We start from the raw sequence: 22,130 nt of genomic DNA, 5'->3' as shown, positions 1-22,130 counted from the left end.
GACTGTTTTTTACTGTAGAGTACTCTTTTAAAGCATAAGTGATCTAGTGGCAGTTTCTCTTCAACAACTGTGAGAGCCCTTGAACAGGTGTCTTCCACTTCCAAGGTGAATAATTTCACCCCAGTGAATCACAGGTGGCCTTGCTGGTGGACCTGCATGATACCATGCAGAAGATGGAATTACTGGTGCATTGCAGAGGTTTCTTGATGTTATATAATGCATTGGAAAGGTTGCATAATGGATTACGTGAGAGTTGGAAGGTTTTTTTTGTTGTTGTTGTTAATTTGTCTAATTAATTGTCATGGAACTTTATCCAGTTACTACAGTAAGTGATACTTCACTGAAATATCAGCTTTACAACGTAATATTTGAGTGCTTTCTGTACATACCTTCCTGTAAGTTGGTTTTTTTTTTTTTTTTTTCTTAATTTAATTTTGCAGTATGCTCCTTGATGGCAGGGTTTTATTACATAAGGAGGTATAGTGTTATGACCATCATTTTTACAGAATAAAGGCTTTAGTTAAACAAGACCCTACTGCAGAACTTTAAAAAAAAACAGGATTTGGCTGATTTACTGTGGAAATTCATCATAACACCAGATTCTCTCCAGAAAAAAAAAAAATGTTTTTCCGCCTCTGTCTCAAATACTTAGTGACCTGTGTTAGGAGAGCATGATGAAGCCTTTACACTGTTCATAGAGTGCCATTTAGTATTTCATGTAACTATGCTCTATTTCTTTAGGATCAGCATTTCTAGCTAGAGTTGGACATTGATTGCAAATATGTTGAAGATATTGGTCATGGGCCTGGGATGCTCAGGATGGACTAAATGAGGATTGTAAGAGATAGCAAAAAAGGAGGATAGCACCCCTGCATCACTGGTTGCATGTACTGTAACCAATGTAGGTGGAGGTTTAGTATTAGGTTTAATAATTAGGTTTAATTTGACTGTAGTCAAATTTTGAAATGGAAGGACAGAATAGAAATTTTGAACTGCAAGAGTTTCCAATTTATTAGTATGTAGTTTTTAAATGCTTATCTTGCTCATAACTGGATTTTTTTTAGGTGATTGTGATTTTTTTGCTGTTCGTAATTTGACACCAGCTAATTGATTGGAGTTTCAAAATAGGCATGAAACATTGGCTTGGTTATTTTTTGCATTGGGAAAAATATGGTTATTTTCATAGTTTAAATACCCAAGCTTTAAAGGAAAAAAGATTCTACATACCAAAAGATTATGTTCACTTAAGGAGACAGAGTTTTCTCCGACTAGTTATGATTGGAAAATAAATTTAATAGTCTTTCTCCCTCTGGAAAAGACTTGTTAAGGCTGAATGATATACAATTTCTGAAAATAGGGCAACTGTTATTAGAACAAAATGACAAAAATGTAGTGAAAGACATTTATCATCTGAGTAATGTATTTTTGCTTGGAGGCTTGCTTATATTTAGGCTCAGTGTTATAAATATCACAGTTGTAAGTTTTTGTTGGAAGAATCACAACAGTAATTGTTCTGATACATTAGTAGCAGATATTCTGGCATATTCCCCAGCACCCCATTTTAAAATTTAGAGGATGAACTATGAAGACAGTTTTTCCTTCTTTTAAAGTGATTTTCATGCTTATTAATTTTTCATGACATTTGAGAATGTTCTGAATATTTAACTTTATCCCCTTATTTTTACAATTCATTTACGACCATTCAGAAATACTTCTGTTTAATTTTCTTGTTGAATTATTAGTGCCTTATGTAAATCCTTGCAGTACGTTTTTTGATATCCATTTTCTAATCTTGCTGATAGGAAAACAAGATTGACTTTTTAAACTATGTCACACATCAAGGAAGTTTTTTTTCTCTCCTTATGTGGTTATATCCTGCTGACGAATGAACAGAAAATGTATGCTTGATTATTATTTAATTGAGTCTCTTTATCTGATTCCTTCAGGTCAGACATATTCTTACCCTTTTAAATTAAAAGCTAATTTATTTGTGAGCCGTTATCAGGTAAATGAGTAAGATTAGTGAGGATATTTATTTCCTGACAACACAGATGATTTCTTTATTTCTAGTAATTGTACGAGGAAACAGTCAGCTGTTACTTTGTGTTTTGTCTAGCACTTCTAGGTGTCTGGAAAGTTGGGTTTTCAATTTCATTTAGTATGTTCAGTTTCACAGTCTTACATAATCTAATTGTTTGAAAGTTCTTGCTGAACTTTAATCTGAATTTACAGTGGAAAATTATTGATGCTGTTTTGAATTATGTTTGCTTATGCCATTCTAAATAATTCTCTAAATAATTCTTCTCAACCCTCAAAGAAGTACAAACTGTACTTTATCATCATCTATCCTTATACCATTTAAGCTTTACGTTTGCCATCTTTTCCTTTTTTAAATGAACATATTTGTTGAGCACTTCATGACAGTTTCATGAAATTAAGATGGTTGCAGAGCATTCGAACACACCTTCTTTACCTGCTCAAGCTCTTTAAGCCAAATTCAAAAAGTAAATTTAAAGAAATTTAAGTTCTGGCCTACAGGCTAAATTATACAAAATCATAAGATTCTTTTAGGAAACTTAAAAGCAGTTAGTTGTCAAATCACAGTCATTGGTAAAACATGATCAGAAATCTAACTGTGAACAATCTGTCCTTTTGCTAAAAAGGACATGTTTTTAATTTAAAGAGTATTGTAATGCTTGTCGTCTTAGTACCTGAGCTCCTTGCAAGGATGAGGTTACATCGTTGTCTCACAAAAGCAAAGCCATCATTGTTTATTCATCTACTTGGCTTATTCCAGAAATTATGTTATAATGATGGCGAGAGACTCCTTATTGTGAGCTCCTGGGTTCTTGTTGTTAAAGTCATTTTTAAAAATAATAATAATAAAAAAAATCTTTTGCAGTTATTTTGCACAGTTGATTAGGCCCCCCATCTCTTCTTTGTGGTTCAAGAAATTTTTGTTTTCAGACATCTATATTTTGTTTCCTAAATGGTTAACTTACTGATACAAATGTTTTCATTTGTAAACTTTGTTTACAAATCTTAAATACTTTTTAAAGTATCCTGCATACTGACAGGCTTCCTCCTGTTTTCAGGAAGAAGCAACAATTTATAAAGAAAGGGACTTGCTTGTGTTTGTAATTATTAATTTGTAATCATTAAGAGATGAAACCCTTTGAGTTTGTGTATTTTAATCTTTTGCCAAGTGGTTATTTCAAATTTTGTTTAAATAATATACACATACTGTCATTGCCCTGTTTCTCCCTCCACTAACTTCATCAAGAATTGTAATATCCTTAATCCTGTCACCCATTGCATTTTAGTCATATTTCAGTGCAAATACAGCAGGGAAAATCACATAGAATTGGATCAAGTTCTGCTTTTTTTTTTTTTTTTTTTTTTTTTTGTTTGTTTGTACTCACAGGGTTTCATTTAGATCAGCATCCTTCATTGAAAATAATTATAGGCATAATTAGACTTGTTTGTAATAAATCCTTTTCAGGTAACTATATTCAGGAGTAAACCGAACTGCATGGAGAAAAGATCAGAAAGGATTCATGTGCTGAGGGAAATAACTCATCCAGTAGAGATACATGAATTCTTGCAGAGCAGTTTGATGCTGTTTATATGTTACAGAAACATGTTATAGGAAATGTTGCAAGCTTCTCCTGGCAAAAACTCTGCAGTTCCAAATTCATGAATTCTTCTGAAGGACAAACTGTAGACAAAATTAACTGCTTCTTTAGACACCTCTGTTAATTCTTAATATAAGAAACTTTATACAACAGTGGTGAATATTGTGAATGTGCATGTAACTCATGTTAATGTGGTCTGCCCTTTGTACTTAGTGTGCTGTCCTCTCTAATTAGGTGTTAGTCCTGGGCAGTGGTGTGCTGTGTTCTTGAAGGAAGTTTACTTGAGACTAAATTTTCTCAGAAAGGTCATAACTAGTGAGAGGAGAAAGACCTTGCAACTGAGTGCTCAGAAATTGGTGTTAATAAGCTTACACTTAAGCAGTAAGCATTAGGGATAATAATCTTGTGGTCTGTTGTGAGCTTGAGTCCGTTCCAGTCGTTCTCTTCAGGCCCTCCCTGAGGGGTGGCCGCCATTTTGTGGAAAACGGTGGTAGAGCAAAATCTGCAGGTGTGACTGTGCTGTTTTCAGCTGCGTGTGGTTGGGCTAAGGGGAGGTGAAGGGGTCGGGGAAAGAAGCAGATCCCATGTTCAAGTGTACCAAAGAGGGTGGATGGTGTTACAGAGTTGCTAGAAAATGAAGCAGTGGCCCTCTCTGTATTTTAGGTGGTGCTGGATGTGCAGACTGTTTTACAGAGAACTACGGAAAGGTGAGTGGGCAGCTGGGAGGCAAGAGCAGTGCCTGAGCCCAGGCCTTGGCCAGGTTAAGGATCTGGTCAAACACTGAATTTCTTTGCCCTGTTGAATCAAAGATATATAGCAGCAGAATTTTAGCCACAAATGGAAATTTAATATAAAACAAAAAAGCCTGTAGGACTAGGTGGCTGTTGATTTGCCTAGATACGAAATATATGTTGCTGAGCTTCACAAAGAAATTAAGTAGTTTACTTTTGTCCTGAGTAGTTTATGAAAGCCAGCATCTCTCTCCTTTGTTACTGTAATTGTTCCAGTTGTCTCCTGATGAAGTACAGACCTTACTATTATTGGGAGGACTAACAGGATTTTTATTTTTTTTTCCTAATAACCGTACATCAAAATGCTTTCTAAGTTTGCTCATGCCCTTTCAAATCACATGAAAAGCAGAGGGATAAAATATGGAAGAAAAAAAATATTGCTTTAATATGGGCCCAGAGTAAATTTTAATTGCATATAGAGCATTCTGTGGGTCAGAATGTGCCAGACATATGTATATATTTTTCCCATCAACGTTTACTCCATGTGCTTAGCAGTATAATAAATAATTTCTTGCTTCTCAATTGTTTTGATAACTAGACTGTATTATATGAAAGCTTTAATCTCATTTTTCATAAAGTAAATTAAAAAAAAGGGAAAAAAGTATTTTCATAGTACAGGGAGAACAGATAATTTGTGCAAGTAAAATCATTTTTTTATAACTTTATTGGCATCATTAACAATGAAGTATTGCTTTCTGGAATCTGAATATGTAAAATTCTCAGTGACAGCACAGTGTTTATGGGTTTTGAAATGATACTTTCTTTGTTAGAGTGCCAGTTCCATTGGTATGTGTTTCCTCTGTCACCTGAGGCTATTTTTCCAACACGTAACACATGTGATTTTTTTCTGCTTTCTGAATAATCAGCTTTTCCCTTTTGTTCATTAAGCATAAAAATACAGCCAAGGTATTAACACAATGCAAGGTATTAACAGTGACCAGTCTCTACCAAATAGTAAGTTCTTTTTGTCTGTTACCTAATTAACATACTTTAATTACTTCACTACATTTAATGAATATGTTATGTAAAACTCAACACTTTCTACCTTTAGGATAATCATGACATTCAATCTAACGTGTCAGACTGGACTGTATGAATAATTAGTACAGTTTATATTTATTAATTTAGTATATGGAATAGCTGATAGACTGCATAGAGAGGTGGTGCTCAATATGGGGGGTCAGGCAGAAACCTTCTGGTAAATGAGCAGGGGGAGATACCCTGGGAAGTCCTTGGATGGGGCAAAAGAAGGGATGAACCAAACAGAAATCAGGACCCTGCTGATGTCAGGTGTCACTGAGCCCTTCTAGGGTTCCACACTGGGAAGGAGCAAAAGAAGTCCTGAGGCTCTCTCTCCTGCTTTTTGTGCCCTTTACCCACCTTCATTGCTTCTGTGGTAGCACTGATTCAAACCAAAACTGCTTAATAAGAGTTAATAAATTAATAAAATTAATAAATTATTAAATGCATTAATAAAATGCAATGCATGTATTTCTTAAACAAACAGCAAAAATCTGCACTTGTGCTATTAAAATCAGAGATAACTATTGAATGCTATTTTTTCAAGCTGCTTGAAAAATGTTTTTTAAAAAGAACCTGCTGTTTTAATATGGCTTTTGATAGCTGCTTGGACTTTTATAAACATCATGTTATAAATGAAATTATGTACAAGAAAAATGGCAAAACAAGAGAAAAAAAAGATTTTGCTGAGAAGAAATAGACCCGTCTCTTGTCTGGCCAGTGTATTTTCTGTTTTGCATGACCAGAATGGCCCATTATGCTTGATTGCATGTAAGAATTTTTGGCTTGATGAACATCTGAGAGGTTGGTGGTCAGCCTTTGACATTGTTTTGTATTCCATCTGGGTAGTGTACCAGGTGCTCAAAAACATTTTGTGTGGTTAACAAACATGAACATGTCTCTAAAAAGCTTCAAATTGTCTAGAAGTTCTTTTTAGAAGATCAGAAGGCTTTACCTCATTGGTAACAAAAGTGATAGGTGGTATAAGTTTCCATGTGAGCACAGTGCCAACTAGGTATAAAGACCAGTGGCTGTAAGGCATTGCACAAAAGTCATCTCGATGACCTGGAAAATAGGCTTAGACTTAGGAATGTCAAGTTGGTAGAAGTGCATGACAGCACAAGCAAGGAAGAGCAAACATAAAATTTTATGTAATAAGAGTAGAACTTAGTCAAAATGTAGAGGTCATCTGTTGGAATTTAATTTGGAAGCTTGGAAAAACAAGCTCGATAATTATAATGTTCAATGATTCTGTCACTAGTGTCTCCTCAAGATTTTATTAACAACAAAATTGCAAATAGTAGGCAAGTTTCCTAGAAGTTTTTTTTTTTTTTTTTTTTTTTTATGGTAAGCTGCATTTAAACACTTCTTTCCTTAAGCTGTCCAAGAATCAGAATAATGTAGAGACCTATCTGGTTTGATGGTGTGATAGTGATGTAGTTACATATTTAGGTAAGGTGTTTTAATTACCTGATATTTGAGGCATGATATGACTGAACATGCTAAGAAGTGTGATATTGACTACAATTTTTTAGTGCACTGATAACAAAAGATGGCTTTGTGCAGGAGATTAACAGCATTTTATTCAGCTGAGTTTTGAATGTCCCAAATAGTAAAGCTAGCACCACTTCTTGTGCAGACCGTTCTGACAATTCAAAGTCAGCTTCTAATCAGCTCTGTGAATTTCACAGTATTAAATGTCAATATTTGTTTCAGTAAAGACAAAGGAAATAGAATAACATTTTTTGCATGAAAAATTGAAATTTTTTTTACAATAATGAGAGCATTTATACCTCAGTGATGTGCCTATTAAAAAGAAAATGGGGTAATGAAAAGAAAAGCAGAAATCCTATCACTTTTTTAAATAAAATGTCTATTATTATTTCTCTGGTGGATTACTGTCACATCTTTCCATCAATACAAATTTGGTATTGCTGCAGGTCTTCATTTAGTTCCGGAGTCTGGTCTGAGAACTCAGTGATCAGATTTTAATCTAAGTACCTAAGATGATGTCTTTTGAAACATTGGATATAGCACAGGTTAACGCCATGTGCCCTCTACTGTACGATGAGGGTGCTGGACAACTGTCTTGTTGTGAGAATGACCTTGCTTTGTAGTTACCCTTTTCTCTGAATTTTTTATGGAACCTGGCTCACAGCTGTAAAATAACTGACAGTTTTAAAAAGGGTTTTGAGTAGGGGAGATTATCAGGCAGTATAATTAATACTCACTTGCAGAAGCAGACTGTCATCTCGTACCACGCAGCCTTGGATTTCCTTCAGAACTTGTCTGTGCTTTTTTCTCCCTGACTTCGAAAACAGTAAGTCTTTAAGAAAGCAAGACAGTGGAGGATATATGACGGTCCCACTGATGATCACTGGAGGGAGATAAAAGTAGGAAAGATATTATCTAATTCAGGGACCTCCCATCAGCCATCATTATTCTTTAGGAAGCTGTTCACACCACTCTTTCTTTCTGCCTCTCTGAGGCAGAGGAAAAAGGAAAGGCAAAGTTGATTGCTGCTGAATTTTTCTTTCAGGACAAAGCAGGAGGTTCATTATCATTATAGGTCTGATCATTTAGGTTTTACACTGTCAACCAATAGCTATGTTTTCTGTGTAATGCACAAGAAATCTGGTAGGCAGCCCAAAGTCATGGAATATTTTAGGATCAGTAATGGTATACATTCCTTGTGTGTGTATATAGCATATATGTACCCAGGAAAGAATGACTATAGACAATCATGGAAAAAAGTCCTTGCACCTTTGGCTAAACAAAGTTTTAACAGTCACACAATGCCACAGTTAATATTTTTATTTAAGGATAAGGAGTCTTCACAATAGGTGCTGTTCAAGATCTGCTATTGCACTCCAGGTATTACAATTTCACTCTGGCGTTTGCAGTATTCTCTTTTCTTACAGCAGGAAACAGTGTTTAATATAACTGTGTATTCATTTCTTTTGAATAATATTTACAAGAATTGACTAATTTATTTTTCTTGTTGTTGCTTACCATCGTAACATAAGCATATATGAAATTGCCAATCCCCCTTCAAAAACAAGGAAGTCCCCATGACTGGAATGTGTCCCTAAGTATTATGTTTTCTGCATTTCGCTTTTCTTTTACCTTTCTCTGGCCTTTCCGCTTTGCTTCTTTAACAAGTATCATGTACTGAAGTAGTTAGCTGAAAGGCAGTTTAACTTTAAAAGCAGGCAGTGTCTGACTTTTGAAACTCCTATGGGAGACTCTGTATCTTCCAACAGACATTTGTCCTAGTTTTCTATCTTTGAAGCAACCATTAGCTATTTTTCTTTCTTGGTATCTTAATGTTTTTATTCTTACCCTTGCATTACTGGGTGTAAATTGTGTTTTAAATATTAAAACAATGTGTGGGCAATTACAGTTTTAAAGCATTTTGAATTGTTGTAGGAAATGATGATTTTCTTCCCTTTTCTCCATCTATGAATTTGTCTAGTTTCTATAGCCTATTTAGTTTGTTTCTCTGATTTCGTAATTCAATCCAGTGTCCTAATGTTAGCATCCTTTGGGGCCTACTCCAAGTTTGGGGGACTTCTCTTTCTCCCCTGTCTTCTTCCTACATCAACAAAAGGAGGACTGTCCCTAACCCAGTGCCTATCTAGGCTGTGGATGCCTGCAGTCATAAATAACAAGTTTAGCTTTTAGTTAGGCATGTACTGCTTGAATAGCTTTTCTCTGTCTCCCAGAGACGGATGGCAGGACAGAGCTGGTGCAGTTAATCTTAGCCCGTTTGCTCTCCATGTGCACCATTTTGTTATGACAAATAATATTCAGACATTCCTAATGCTTAGATGTATAGGTAAACTAAGGAGAAGTGCACAGCTGAGTCTGTAATCAAAGTAACAGTATGCCAGTATTTTTATATACTCTGAAGAAGCTTGTACAAATCTTTTTTTTTTTTTTTTTTTTTTTTTTTTTTTTTTTTTCTCACTTGTGGAATTGAACCACTTTTACTGATTTAGAGCTGTTTCTGTGTATTTTGTGAGTGGATATAGTCTTTTTAGAGGTCTTCCTTTAAGAAAAATGGCTAGATTTTCTGCTCATGAGTGTATCGGTGTCGAGGCTCAGCAATAGGTCATGGTAATTATACACAGATCAAAGAGATTATTGAAGAATGCACTTTTTTTTTTTTTTTTTTTTTTTTTGTGCTGAATCTGAAGTGGAAGGGGCTAAATCCCCAGTGGGTAGAAGTTATATAATTTGGTGATGCTATGCTGATTTATGCCCCTTGAGAGTTTGCCTGCAGCAGAAGCTGGAGGTGATGAGAAGAGATTGAATTGAGAGAAAGACCATCCAGGAAAAATTCATCAAATTTGTCATTCTTGAAAGGACCATCATAACATATGGTAAAGCATATCATTTACCTCAGGCTCAGAAGAAAATGATTTCTGCTAGGAGAATATTAATTTTATTTCTTACAGGATCAGCTGACAGGGTAGGCTTTCTCCTGGCTGGTCTTCCCCTTCTGTTTTCTTTAAAGGGAAGGATGGAAGCTTGGAAATGTCTTATCTATAGCAGACAAGCAAGTTGGCATTTTGCCATCATTTTCTGCCAGCAGAGAGGATAATGGTAATTATATGTCAAAATTTAACATTTCTTTTCCTTGAAAGAGAACTTTTTAATGCAAAATATTTAGAAAAGTCAGATCTCTTCTGAGGCGCTTAAGAAGCTAGAATTAGTGAACTGACAATTTTTTCTTAAGAGGAAGGAGTTTTTCTTCGTCTTCAGGGACAAGGGAGAGATGAAAAGGGTTGAAATTGAAAGAAAGGTACAAGTTGTGCAATACCAAAGGTGCAGCCTAGTTATATTGCTTAATATTTGGGAGATACGCAGAGCATCATCATCTGTCCTGTTCCTTCTGTAGAAAGGCAGGCAGCACTTGCTTTGATAATCAGATTCCAGCATTATTGATCAAGTTGTTATTTTTTCTTTTGTGAGGAAAATAAATTTATGTTGCCCTGTACAACATGGAGTCTAAACTCCACCCTCTGCTTCTGGGGACCTTCTGGGGATAGGAGAATGTTTTCTTATGGTCAATATTAGCTTCCCTAGTGGTTGGAGGTCAGCCATGTCCTAGTTGCTTAATAAAAGAATAAAGTTTTTCACAGGCTATGGCATAAGTTAAAATACTGTTGAGGTGCTTAAAAAGGTAAAAACCGTTGCTTTCTGCAAAGTCTGAAAGGAAAATCATGGTCATTTTATATATAACCTTGTAGACAAAAGTTTAAAATTTATCATTTCACAAATTTTTTGATTTTACAAATATTAAAGTCATACAGTCTAGAAAATGATAATATTGCTAGGAAAGAAAACATACAATTGCGAACGATGGAGAGATTTTGTTTGCATTTATTTTTTGTGTTTCTCCAAGTACAAATGTAAGCACCTATCTCTTTTATGTACACTGCAAGTATAGCATTACTAGTATATGTCTACACCTTTAGACTCTGTGTTCATCAACAGTCTGAAACACAGGGGATCTCTGCTTTCTCCTGCATTGTCTTTTGGGGATTGGGTTGCCAGGCATTTTCAAGATGTTTTTGAATTTAAAATATCGGTAAGAAATATTTTTCCTTTCTTTTTCTTTTTCTTTTTCTTTTTCTTTTTCTTTTTCTTTTTCTTTTTTCTTTTTCTTTTTCTTTTTCTTTTTCTTTTTCTTTTTCTTTTTCTTTTTCTTTTTCTTTTTCTTTTTCTTTTTCTTTTTCTTTTTCTTTTTCTTTTTCTTTTTCTTTTTCTTTTTCTTTTTCTTTTTCTTTTTCTTTTTCTTTTTCTTTTTCTTTCCACTGTTTGTTATGCATTTATTCTAATTTGTCAGCAGCAGCGACCTGGATCATCAGAGAGTGGATACAGGCTTCAGTTTTAGTGCCAGGGTGCAGAAACATTGATTATGGGGTATTTGGCGCGTCAGATTTTGATACTGCTGTATTAACTGTTAGGAAAAGTTGGAACCAAGCAGTTCCTTTGTACATTTTGACTATGCAGTGGTGGTTCAGGTCTGTCTCTGCTCATTTTCTATTTTGTTTTATAAATACTTCAAGTTTCCTTTAAGCACAGTCATGGTTATCCACAGATGAGCTGATTAGATTTATGTAATGCCTGTTGAAATAATTGCAAAAGGAGAGTCTTTGAACAGTATTTCATTCAAGAGAACAGAGCAAGCATATCCATAAATTATCACAAGATTTCACAGAGTTAATAAATTTAAACTTATATTTTCTAAATGGATTTATTTTTTGCCTAGAGAAGGGTTTTTACATTTTACAACATGCCCCACTCTCAGTAATTTAATGGGAGAATTAAGTAAGAGGGAAATATGTAGACTAAAGGAAGGTAATAGAAACAGTCCTTTCATTAGGATTAAAGAGGAATAGGCTATCGTTAATTACTTTTGAGCTTATTCCACTCAAGTACAAAGATATTTTTGAATCTGTGTTGATGTAAATGATCAGCTGAAACTTAAGATCTGATGAATTATTTTGGTTAAGAGAAATTATTTATATTGCTAATACCATTCAGTGTATCAAGAAGAAACCTTGGTGTCTTCAGTACAGAAGCCAGCTGTTGCTGAGTCATTTGTGTTTATTTAATTTTTAAACTTTTATTTATTTATTTTTAATTTGGTTCAGGGTTCTAAACTTATTTCCAGTAGGTTTAGTCTCTTGAATTTTCTCAGTACTGCTATCATTACTAATCCTGCTGTTCATTAAATTTCAGCTATTTTTCTTCACCCCTGCATTTTCATGATCCTGTCCTGCAAATATATAGGAAAGAAAGGCATAGTCTTGGTCTTTGGTTTCTTGCTCTTACCTTCAGCTTCTGATAGGTAGTGAAAACAACACCCAAACTAACAGCATTACAAATTTTATGTATTTATGCTTGTTTCACAATAGTTCTTTTACCAAATATTTATGCTTTTCCTTGTCACTGGCATCTTCACAGTTACACAGACCTCCCCTTTAGTCTTTACTTTGTTAAGCTAAGCAAAACAAACCCTTTCAGTTTCTTCTCCAAATTTCCTTGACCTTTGTAGAAGTCTTTATCTCTTGCAGTTTGAATTAATTTTTTTAAGCATAGATGATCAGAATCATGAACAATATGCTTTTAATAAGCTTCATATTATTGCATTAATATTGATATCTGTATATGAGAAATATCTTCTCTGGTAATTTAAAGATTTCATTTCCTTTTCCATAGGGACATCACATTGGTAGCTCATAATTACTCTGTGATCAGCTTTTGCCCCCTCAGTTCTCCCACTGTGGTTTTCAGCTCCCGAGCTCTCAATTTCTAGCAGAAACTCAGTGATCTTAAGTTCACATCATTGCATTTTGCATTATTAAATTTTACCTCAGTTTTATTCTTGTGGTCCTAAAAGTAATTCAAGTCTTCCTGTTGATGTTCCATTTCTCTTGTATTAGCAGTGCTTTCTAATACTGTCATCAGAAGCTTTTTGAACAAACCCGAACTGTGATTTTTGGCATCGTTCATATTGCTTGTGCTGTAGCCACTAATACACATAGTAAAGTTGTTTCTTCAAAATGTTGCTGAGGAATATGTCTCAGTGTTTTTCTTCCAGCTTGTTTGGTACAGCACTACATCATTTCACCTTACTTTTATAATCTGCGATACTTTTAATTGATCTCAAATGTTCTCTGTCATGATTGCTAGTACTCGCAAATCTGACTTAAATTGAATCTCAAAAGTTGAGTGATGGATCTTCTGCTGTCTACTTGCTACCTGCTTTTGTCAGGTCTCTGACATAAAGCTGGTTTGTGATGGATTCAGAGTGACCGTTGTTTCATCTTACATAATCCATAGGAACTCTGAATTTGCCTTTTTTTTTTTTTTTTAATTCTTGCTCTTTTTCTCTGAAGAAAAAATAAAATAAGATCAAACTGTATATTGTGAATAATGCTTCTGTATGCTGTAAAGAGATACCTGTTGATTCTCCAAAGGGAATGGACTATCAGCTTTTTGCTTTAACATTTGTCAAATAACTATAAAACGTTATTGTATTTACACCTGTCTATACCCATTGCTAATGAAATGTTAAAATTTTCACATTTGCAAAATGGTAATTATATTGCCATGAATTAAAATATGGAATATCTTTTGGGAAAAGCTGCTGCAGCTGCGATAATATGCACAAAGAAATACTGTATACTTCTAAGTGCATTTAGAATTTGTACTGAGATTTTAACCTAACTCAGGGAGATATTATTCTATAATGTCCCTTATTGCCTCATGAGTTCTTCACATCTCCAACTGCAGAGAGATTTTGTAGTCCTTGTGCATAGAAATTCTAAATTATGTTTCTGACATCAGTGATTGTATCTCCTAGCTTTGTGTGTTTTCACTCTTTGAAGGGAGATCATCATGTAATAGATTAGCATAGAGAGAGCCTACATAGTATTTATGAGAGGTGAGTTGGCAACTTCCAATTTTCTTTATTTGGTCATTTGCTTTTTTAATATCATGGTGCTGGCCTCTGTATACTGGCTGCGTGGCATGTGGGGTCTTAGAAAAGGTTGTCAGCAGTGTATGGACTGTACTCCTGTGGTTGTACTCCCCTATGTAGGTGTAAGCAGCTACTGATCTGAATATAGCATTGAAGAACTGAGTGTTTGCATAGGAATAAATACATTAATACTTAGTAATTACTTAGAAATGATGTATCGTCATTTATTTTAAATTATCTTTTGAAATGAAAATATTAACTTGAGAGATATTCCTATTCCACACTGATCAGGGAAAGCAATTTTCCTCTTCTTTTATTGCTGAATCACTCCAGTCTATTTTCTGAAGGGCTTTTTGTCTGCTTGCATATGTATTTATATCCAGTGCACAGAATTTAGTAATTTTTTTTTTGGTTGAAAGTGGATTCATGAATTATTCTGGAAGCACTTTGGAAGTGTCAGCTTTCAAGAACATTGCCAGTGTTTGAAGCAGCGCCCTGACTGCCACTATCATCAGGACTGAAATAGTAGCATCAGGTTGTTAGGCCTCTAGGTTAACTCTCTTGGAGAATATAAAAAGCAGTGTCAAGTCTGGCCTGATTTGGTTCCCTTGTGCACTTAAAGCCTCCTAGGGCTTTGCTAACTAGCATCTGTTACTGAAGATGGCTACCTTAGCCAGGAATTTTCTATACCTAACCACATGCCAGTGGAGACCCTCTAGGAATGTGTGACTAAGTGAGTTCCTTTCCCTGTAGGTGAAGAGTCCTTATGTTGAGGCAGTAGCATGCTGTATGAAGTGAAACAATTAAAATTTTATAGAAGACAATTTTTCTCTCTAAAGGGAGATACGTGGTATTCATGGATGAGACCAGTTTGCTATTATCAGTGTCATAATGTGAATGACTGTAAGCCAAACTTGATTAACTGTAAGTTGCTCAAAAGAGCAATTACTACAAGTGTATAATAATAATGTTAAACTAACAGAATATGATCTGGGTGAATTAATTTAGAACCATTTGCTCCTACTTTCAGCTTCTGCTTGTATTTCAAAGTAAAGAAGGACATCAAAATTAATTTGAAAACATGCAAGCTATTTGAGCCAATATAGTTTAATTAAGAATGATTTCTGTCTTTTTCCCCAAGTTTTATTTGTCTGTAAAACTCATTCACTAGGAATATGTGTTTAGCATGTGTTGAGGTAATGTTCCTGTGTGTTTAATGTTATGCACAGCCTGTCACTAGAGGACTTTCTCACTGTGCCAGTGCTAGTAATTTTTCATTGGGTCAAGAATACAGAAGAGTTATGAAATGAAAACTTTTCTAGTGTATTGGTTGCAATATTTCTTTCTAATTCTGTGTTGGGATTTTTTTTTTTGTTTGCACAAGTTTGTTGCTAGAATGATAGCACAAACAAATATAAGCAATAATTTTAAGTAAGAATCTATTTTGCTTTACAATTGCATCAAATACATCTTTGAATAAAAAGTCTGGTTATTACTGTGTAGTCCTAACTGTTTAAAAATTACTAAGGAGGATACTGTGCATTTGTTAGCTTGAAAGGTCTCTAGTATCAGAAAAAAACCCATGCATGATTGCTTTGTTTGATATCAAAACACATTTTTGCTGTCATAATACTGGCACATTTTCAAGGCATGCTGTTTTCTGGCTGCTAGCAGGGAGTAATGGAAACAATGCAGTGATCATGCAATTTCTTGAAAATAAACACCAAAATACTTAGGCAAGCAATGTTTTCAATTTTGGAGACTCAGATTTATAAGGCTGCACAAAATAGCTGTTTCGGTACCACAGAGATATTTAAATGCCTTGCTGCCTGTAAATTGTTTGTAATTTCTTTCTGGTAATTTTCCTTTGGATCAGATTGTGATGCTGCTTCTGAATGGTGATACTGCTTGTTGAGGAGTGGTCATGCAAGCAAAATTTGATAACCTCGATATGTCATTTCATCTGCTGCTTTTCTTTTGTTAATGCAAAGCTGGTTGCATAATATCTAATTTCTCCTTTAGCTGACCACAGATGAAAACAAAATCTATAATGGCAGCTCTAGGTTTTATAAAAAAAACGCTAGTGAGGAGTTGAAGGATGTGGCTTGTTCTGTTTGGATGATGCAGGATTGCTTTAAGCAGTAAGCTTACTGTTTTCAGATGGCATTAGCAGCATCAGTGATATAGCTGTGTCAGCCTCCTTGACTACTGGATGTCTGTAACTGCACGGAGGAAACTATATTTAAGATCTGATATCTTGAGGGTGATGACTCCAGCACTTACTGATGGACAGAATGGCTGTTAATGCTTTCTTCACTAGCCCAGAAGATTTTGAAAGATAGATGGGTCTGTGATGCACTTTTGTGAGACAGGAAATGCAATTTTTGGGGGTCTCTGGAAATAGAAAGGTCATGCAGCTTGGAACCGGTGAGACATTACAGTCTTTAAGTCATCAGGTATGACCTCATAGTTTACTAATATTTCTAACACAAGGGTTTGTTTTACAGTTTTAGGTCATTTACAGTCTCTTTGTCTGTGTAATTGCTTCATGTTGGATTTGCTACAGGATTTATAGGGTAGACTGTTTACATAAGCAGAGCAATGTATATCATGGAAATCTAATGTGTTGTGAATTGCTATTTGAACAATGTAAGGTTATTGCATATATATTTTCAACCTGTTTTTATTGTGAATATGATTTCTTTTAACTAAGTCACTGTAGCAGGTTATGCCTTTGCTGTAAAGTAAAATGGCAAGGCTGTATTGCAGTTTTATTTTGCTTTGTCTTTACATGGCAACACAATGCTATTGTGTGAATGTGTTTATTTGTCAGATGAAGCACAGTGTAGGGCAACTCTTACCTACAGTGGCAGGTTATTTAAAAGAACGTATCACATTGTGTAACAGAGCTGAGCTATTCTGCAGTCACAGATCTTACTTCATTTTGCAGTAGTAGGTTTTTTTTTTTTTTTCCCTTTCGTTTCAAATCAGATTTAAAAATAGCTCACTGAACATAACGCTTAAAGTTTGGCAAGATAACTCTCCCCTTTTTAATTATTATGCTCAGTGATGCATACTAATACTAATGGGTTGTAAAATGGAAGATTAATAACTTAAATATTTAGAATGTTGTTTAAAACCAAATTAATTTTTACTTATCCTTTTTGTTTATAATTGTTGCCAACTTTATTGCAAGGCTGGTACTTTGGGAGCTGCTAATCTATTGTGGTGACTGATAGGAAAGTCCAAGAACATAAAAGAAAACAAGTATATGGGTATTTTACATAGGAAGATAGTGGCCTAATTTCATGTATGAAGGACAGAATGGTATTAGTTATACTGTTATCACATTAGGCGTTATAAATGGTAGATAATAGCCATTGAAGAGTTCCTATTTTATTGCCCTTGAATACAGCATACAGCAATTATATTTCATAGAATTTGTAGGAGAAGTTTATTTTCAAAAACGATGTTCAGCTCCATCTTAAGAAATTCTAGATGTATTTGCAGAACATTTCCATGGCAACGTATTTGGCCATGTGTTTTAAAAGCTCAGCTGAAGCCTGAAAGTAATGTGCAATATTTCTGTTGCTTGCTTTATTCTTGTGAAACAACAGTTTGCACATGTAACTGGACAGCAGATTGGCAGGGGTGATTAGTACTTCCTGACCCCAAAGCTCAGGATTAAGTGATAAAGGTTTGAAAATATTTTCATATTTTCACCTAAAAATGTAAACATGGAAAAACATGGATTTGATTTTGCATTTAGAACTGCATTCCAGTTTCATCCCAGTTTAATAACATTTTATTGGAAATGAATATGTGTGGGAGACCACAGAAGACCAAACTCGAGAATGTACAGCAAGTAGTTTCAGTAAAAATGGCTATCTTCTCATTTTTAATTAAAAACATATTTCTAAAAAATGTTTTATTACTCTTACTGCCCATAATTTATAGTTTCCCAGTCTACTTATCCAGCTTACATTCTTAATAATAATGGGAAAAGACTTCCCTACTCTTAAGCTTGATTAGGTTTGGAATGATTTCAGTATACCTTTCACTTGTTACAAGATCTTTTTAATCTGTTAGAATTTATTTTCAGTGTTTTAATGCATTAGTCACAATGAGTACATTCTGTTTCTTGGCATTGGAATGAAATTCCTGAAAGTATTGGTTTCATGGTATTTTGCTGCTTTGCGGGGTATTTGAGGCCATTTTAAAAGGACCAATCCTCCCCCCAGCTTCTTTGGTTTTCTTATTCAAGTATAATTTAAAATCTTGACTTACCTGTGTTTTGAAGTTCTTCCTGGAGTTTCCTTTGCTCATTAAAAATAATTAGATCTTCCTGAAATTTTGCGTAAGTGGAAGCTATAACAGTATGCCATGTACTTACCCTGGATTCTGTTTTATCATTTATATTAATTCTGCAAATTGTATTCTGTTTTCAAAATGTGACATTGGTAATCCCAAAATAATGCAGTAGACATGCATTGTGGCAGGCTTAGTATGGAAATTATCTACAGAGCAAAATAAATTGGCAAATAATGTTAGCTTGAGGAAGTCTGCATTTAGGTCATTTCATTTTGAAATACCAATGTGACCAACTGTTTTAAGTGAGTTTGAGTATGTTATTTCAGTCAAAGGCCATACTCCCATTAGGTGCTTCTTCATTTGGGGAGACAATAGAATACTACTCCTAAGGAATCTATGAAGGAGGTAAAGTTCTTGTAAGAGGAGGAATTGCAGCCAGGTAGAGACGCATGAGGGAAGGGAATTAGACAGAAGTTATCTGAAAACTTGAAACTATAGAAACAGTTTTGTTTGTTTAGCTCTCCATTATCCAATGGCAGTGTAAGTGGCATCACCTAACACAAGGCTTTTTTTAGTGCATTCTTTAAAACTTTACCTCCCCTCCTCAGACCAAGTTGGTTGCACCTGTGTTTGAAAGTGCACTTTGTAGAATGCTGCGTTAGAAAGGGTCTCACTAACTAAAGAACTCCTTCCCCTTGACCATGAATTTTGAATACACATCTGTGAGTATAGTGTGTTTCCCAATCTTTAAACATTCATATTTTCAGAAACTTGATGATAAAGATCTTATGAAGGATCAAAGCTCTGTATGGAAGTTTTAGGAACTGTGTTAACTAGTGAGTTGTGTGAGAAGCCTGGTATTGGTGTCATTTACCAATTCTAAACATGGACGCTCACACGCATGTACATACTCAGTTGCGTGTGACCATGCTTTTGCCTACTTCTGATTGCCATTTTAATTCCACACTACTGACTCTTTTCATGCCTAATAGTGCCAATTTTTAAGGACATGATAACACTAGGGCAAAAGAGAGATTGTGGCCAAGCTTTTACAAATGGCAAAAGAACACGAGAAACAAATAGTAATTTCAGAGTGAGAATTCAGTTTCTCTTGTCCTACATCAGTCTACCTCCCAGGAGATTATCCTGTTCCCTAGTCAGATTCTTCTCATTTAGTACTTTAATTCATATACCCCATCACTGGGCCTAATGACCTGTTTTGGGGTGGGCTTAGTGTAAGCGTATCAGAAAGCCCTAAACAGAATGTAGCATAAAATAAGTATGCAATAGCTGCCTACAGGGTCACAAAATACATTGCTCAATGACTCTATCAGTTTGTACTCCAAGAGTATCACCGTGTGATCATTCTGAGGGAAGACTATTTGAAGGAGTTTTGCTGGGACATATGAAGATGTGGAAACTTGCTGTGAACACATCACAGCAATAATGGCCCAGTAATGTGTTCCATTTAAAATAGTCATAGTTAGTTCCAACCAATTCCTGTAGAGCTCGAAACTCCTAAGAGGGAGTAGCGGGGAAGGTTACAGATTAATGCAGTAAAAACGAGTGGCTATGCGTTACACAGAATGGCATTTGGTAGAAGAAGCAATGGTCTGTCTGTCTCATACCCCTTTCCTGCTCTAGTAATGGTGATAGGAGTTGCTCATCCTGTTTCTTGTTTCTTTGCAAGACCGTGTTTATTTTGCTTTATGTAGCTCATCTGTAGAAGTTAATAATAACAATAAAAACAAACAACAAGCCAACATTAACGTGAGTGCTGTTTCACTACTGTTATCATGGTCTTTTCCCTCATGATAATTAAGCTAAGCTTAAGTAGAAGCTGAACCATAATTCTGGTAATTTCTGATAGTTTGTATTGATTTTTTACTAATTAATATACAGAATAATCTACATAATGCTTTCCATTGCACCTTACTGATTTCAGTCTGATCCTGAAAGGAAGACCATCACTTGAATTGGTTTTAAAACGTACATACCATTATTACAGGATTGTAAGGGATGGTAAGTTGGAGAAATACTATTATTCTCATTTTACTAAGGGAGCGCTGTCCCACATAAATAAAATGGCTACCCCAAAACCAAACAGAAAAGAAAAATTTAGCCTGGCTTGCTACTTTGTCTGGATCACTGGATTGCCTTGTCTGTGAATTGGGGTCTTGGTATTAGTGACAGTCTTTGTAGAACTATTTATCATTTTAGATTCAGACACTAGTAATCTAAGTACATTAAATCAAGGAAAAAATATAATTTTTGCATTTTATCAAGGGGAAAGTTGGTAAGAATAAAAATGATTGCAGAATCACAGAATTGTTGAGGTTAGAAGGGACAGCTGGAGGTTATCCAAGCCCCTGGAGCCTAGGGAACTGGAGTCTACCCCGTGCTCAGAGCAGGGACAGCTAGACAACGTTGCCTAGCACCGTGTCTAGTCGGATTTTGAGTATCTCTAAGAATGGAGACTCTGAAACTGCTCTGGGTAGCCTGTTCCAGTGTTTGACCACCCATAACATTTTTTTCATATGTGTTTAAGTGGAATTTCTCATATTTCAATTAGTTCCTGTTTCCCCTTATGCTGTCAATGGGCATTACTGAGAAGAGCCTGGTTAAGCCCTCCCTACTCTCCCCTACAATCACCTATTTGTACACTCTAAGTCCTGTCTAAGCTTTTTCTTCTCCAGGCTGCACAGTCCCAGATATTTCAGCCTCTTCTTGCTTGACAGACGCTCCAGTCACTTAATCACCTTCGTGGCCCTGTACTGGGCTCATTCCAGTATGTCTGTGTCTCCCATGTAAGATGGGAGCCCAGAACTAGACAAAATACTTCAGGTATGTCTTGACCAGGATGGGTAGAGGGGAAGGTTCATATTATCTGGGAAGGAAATTTGGATAATCTGTGAACTAGTCTATCAAATATAGGAGATTTTGGACGGGGATCTTTGAACAATGAGGGCTGAAAGAACTGAAAATTATAAATAGTAATATTTTTTAGCAATCCTTTAGAGAAGAAAAGCTTGAAAAACAGCTTTATTTGACTCATAGTAATTGTGTTAGTGATGAAACCTGCTGTTTTAGAATTTCTGATGTATGGAATCAGAGTCCCCAAATGCCAATTGAAATGAGCAGAGAATTAATTCTAAAGGGAAAGGTTGAATTTTAATTTGTTGAAGCTAAGTAAATATTAATGGAACTGAATAAAAAGATATAATCTGGTATGATATAACTAATAAAAATTATGGTATAAGTAATAAAAAAAACGGTGAACCATGGGGAACATGAACTTCAGGGATTCATAAGCTGTGTCTTTAGTCAACTTGCCAAAAATTATTTCTGTTTTAACCTCAGAACATTGACAGAGCTTTCAAATGTTCTCAACTGATGCAGCAAACATCAGCTGGTGCAAAATATTCAGCTGAGTGCGTTGAATGAAAAAGTAAAGCAGCATTAAGTTACGTGAGAGAGAGTTGAAGAATTGTAAAACTTCACTCCTCTTCAATAGCTTGCCCTCTCTCCCCTCAGCTGCCTAAATAAAATAATGTATATAGGAGCCATCAGTGATTCAGGATTCTCTCCTGATAACATAATGAGTTTACTTGTCTGAATTCTCTTTATTAAAAATTTTATGCAAGCATACACACAGTCATTAAAATACATGCAAGAAATCATACCCATGTGGTTTGCATCCATGTTTAATGCAATTAAAACTATTTTAATGAAAGTACTATTGGTTTTATGCCCCAATCCTGTGACTAAAATTTTCCAGCAAAAGCAGTGTCATTCTTCTTTTTTTACTTGACTGAACTCTGCAAGTGAAACAGCAGAGAAATACCTTGTCCTTGCATTTGAGCAGCAAAATGTTTT

The 22,130-nt window shown here is 35.2% G+C and overlaps 1 protein-coding gene across 12 annotated transcripts in view; it reads left to right on the top strand.

The window, feature by feature from the left end:
• SLC4A10 (solute carrier family 4 member 10) overlaps positions 1-22,130 on the top strand; it is a 181,171-nt gene that overhangs the window by 43,458 nt on the left and 115,583 nt on the right. For 3 of the 12 annotated variants that reach the window (XM_084524185.1, XM_084524195.1, XM_084524188.1), the window contains exon 1: positions 16,049-16,399. The exons of 5 other annotated variants lie outside the window; for them this stretch is intronic. In XM_084524185.1, coding sequence (XP_084380311.1) covers positions 16,319-16,399 — 81 coding nt within the window. In that variant the 5' untranslated portion in view covers positions 16,049-16,318. Of the gene's footprint in view, positions 1-16,048; positions 16,400-22,130 lie in introns of those variants that run through there. 4 more of the 12 variants (XR_014694506.1, XM_084524189.1, XM_084524187.1 and 1 more) reach the window with 2 other exon arrangements.

The sequence above is a fragment of the Aythya ferina genome (genome assembly GCF_964211825.1).
Source record: "Aythya ferina genome assembly, chromosome: 6".
Classification (NCBI taxonomy): Eukaryota; Metazoa; Chordata; class Aves; order Anseriformes; family Anatidae; genus Aythya; species Aythya ferina.
The sequence above is the reverse complement of the archived record's forward strand: the minus strand, read 5'-3'. Positions and strand labels throughout refer to the sequence as shown.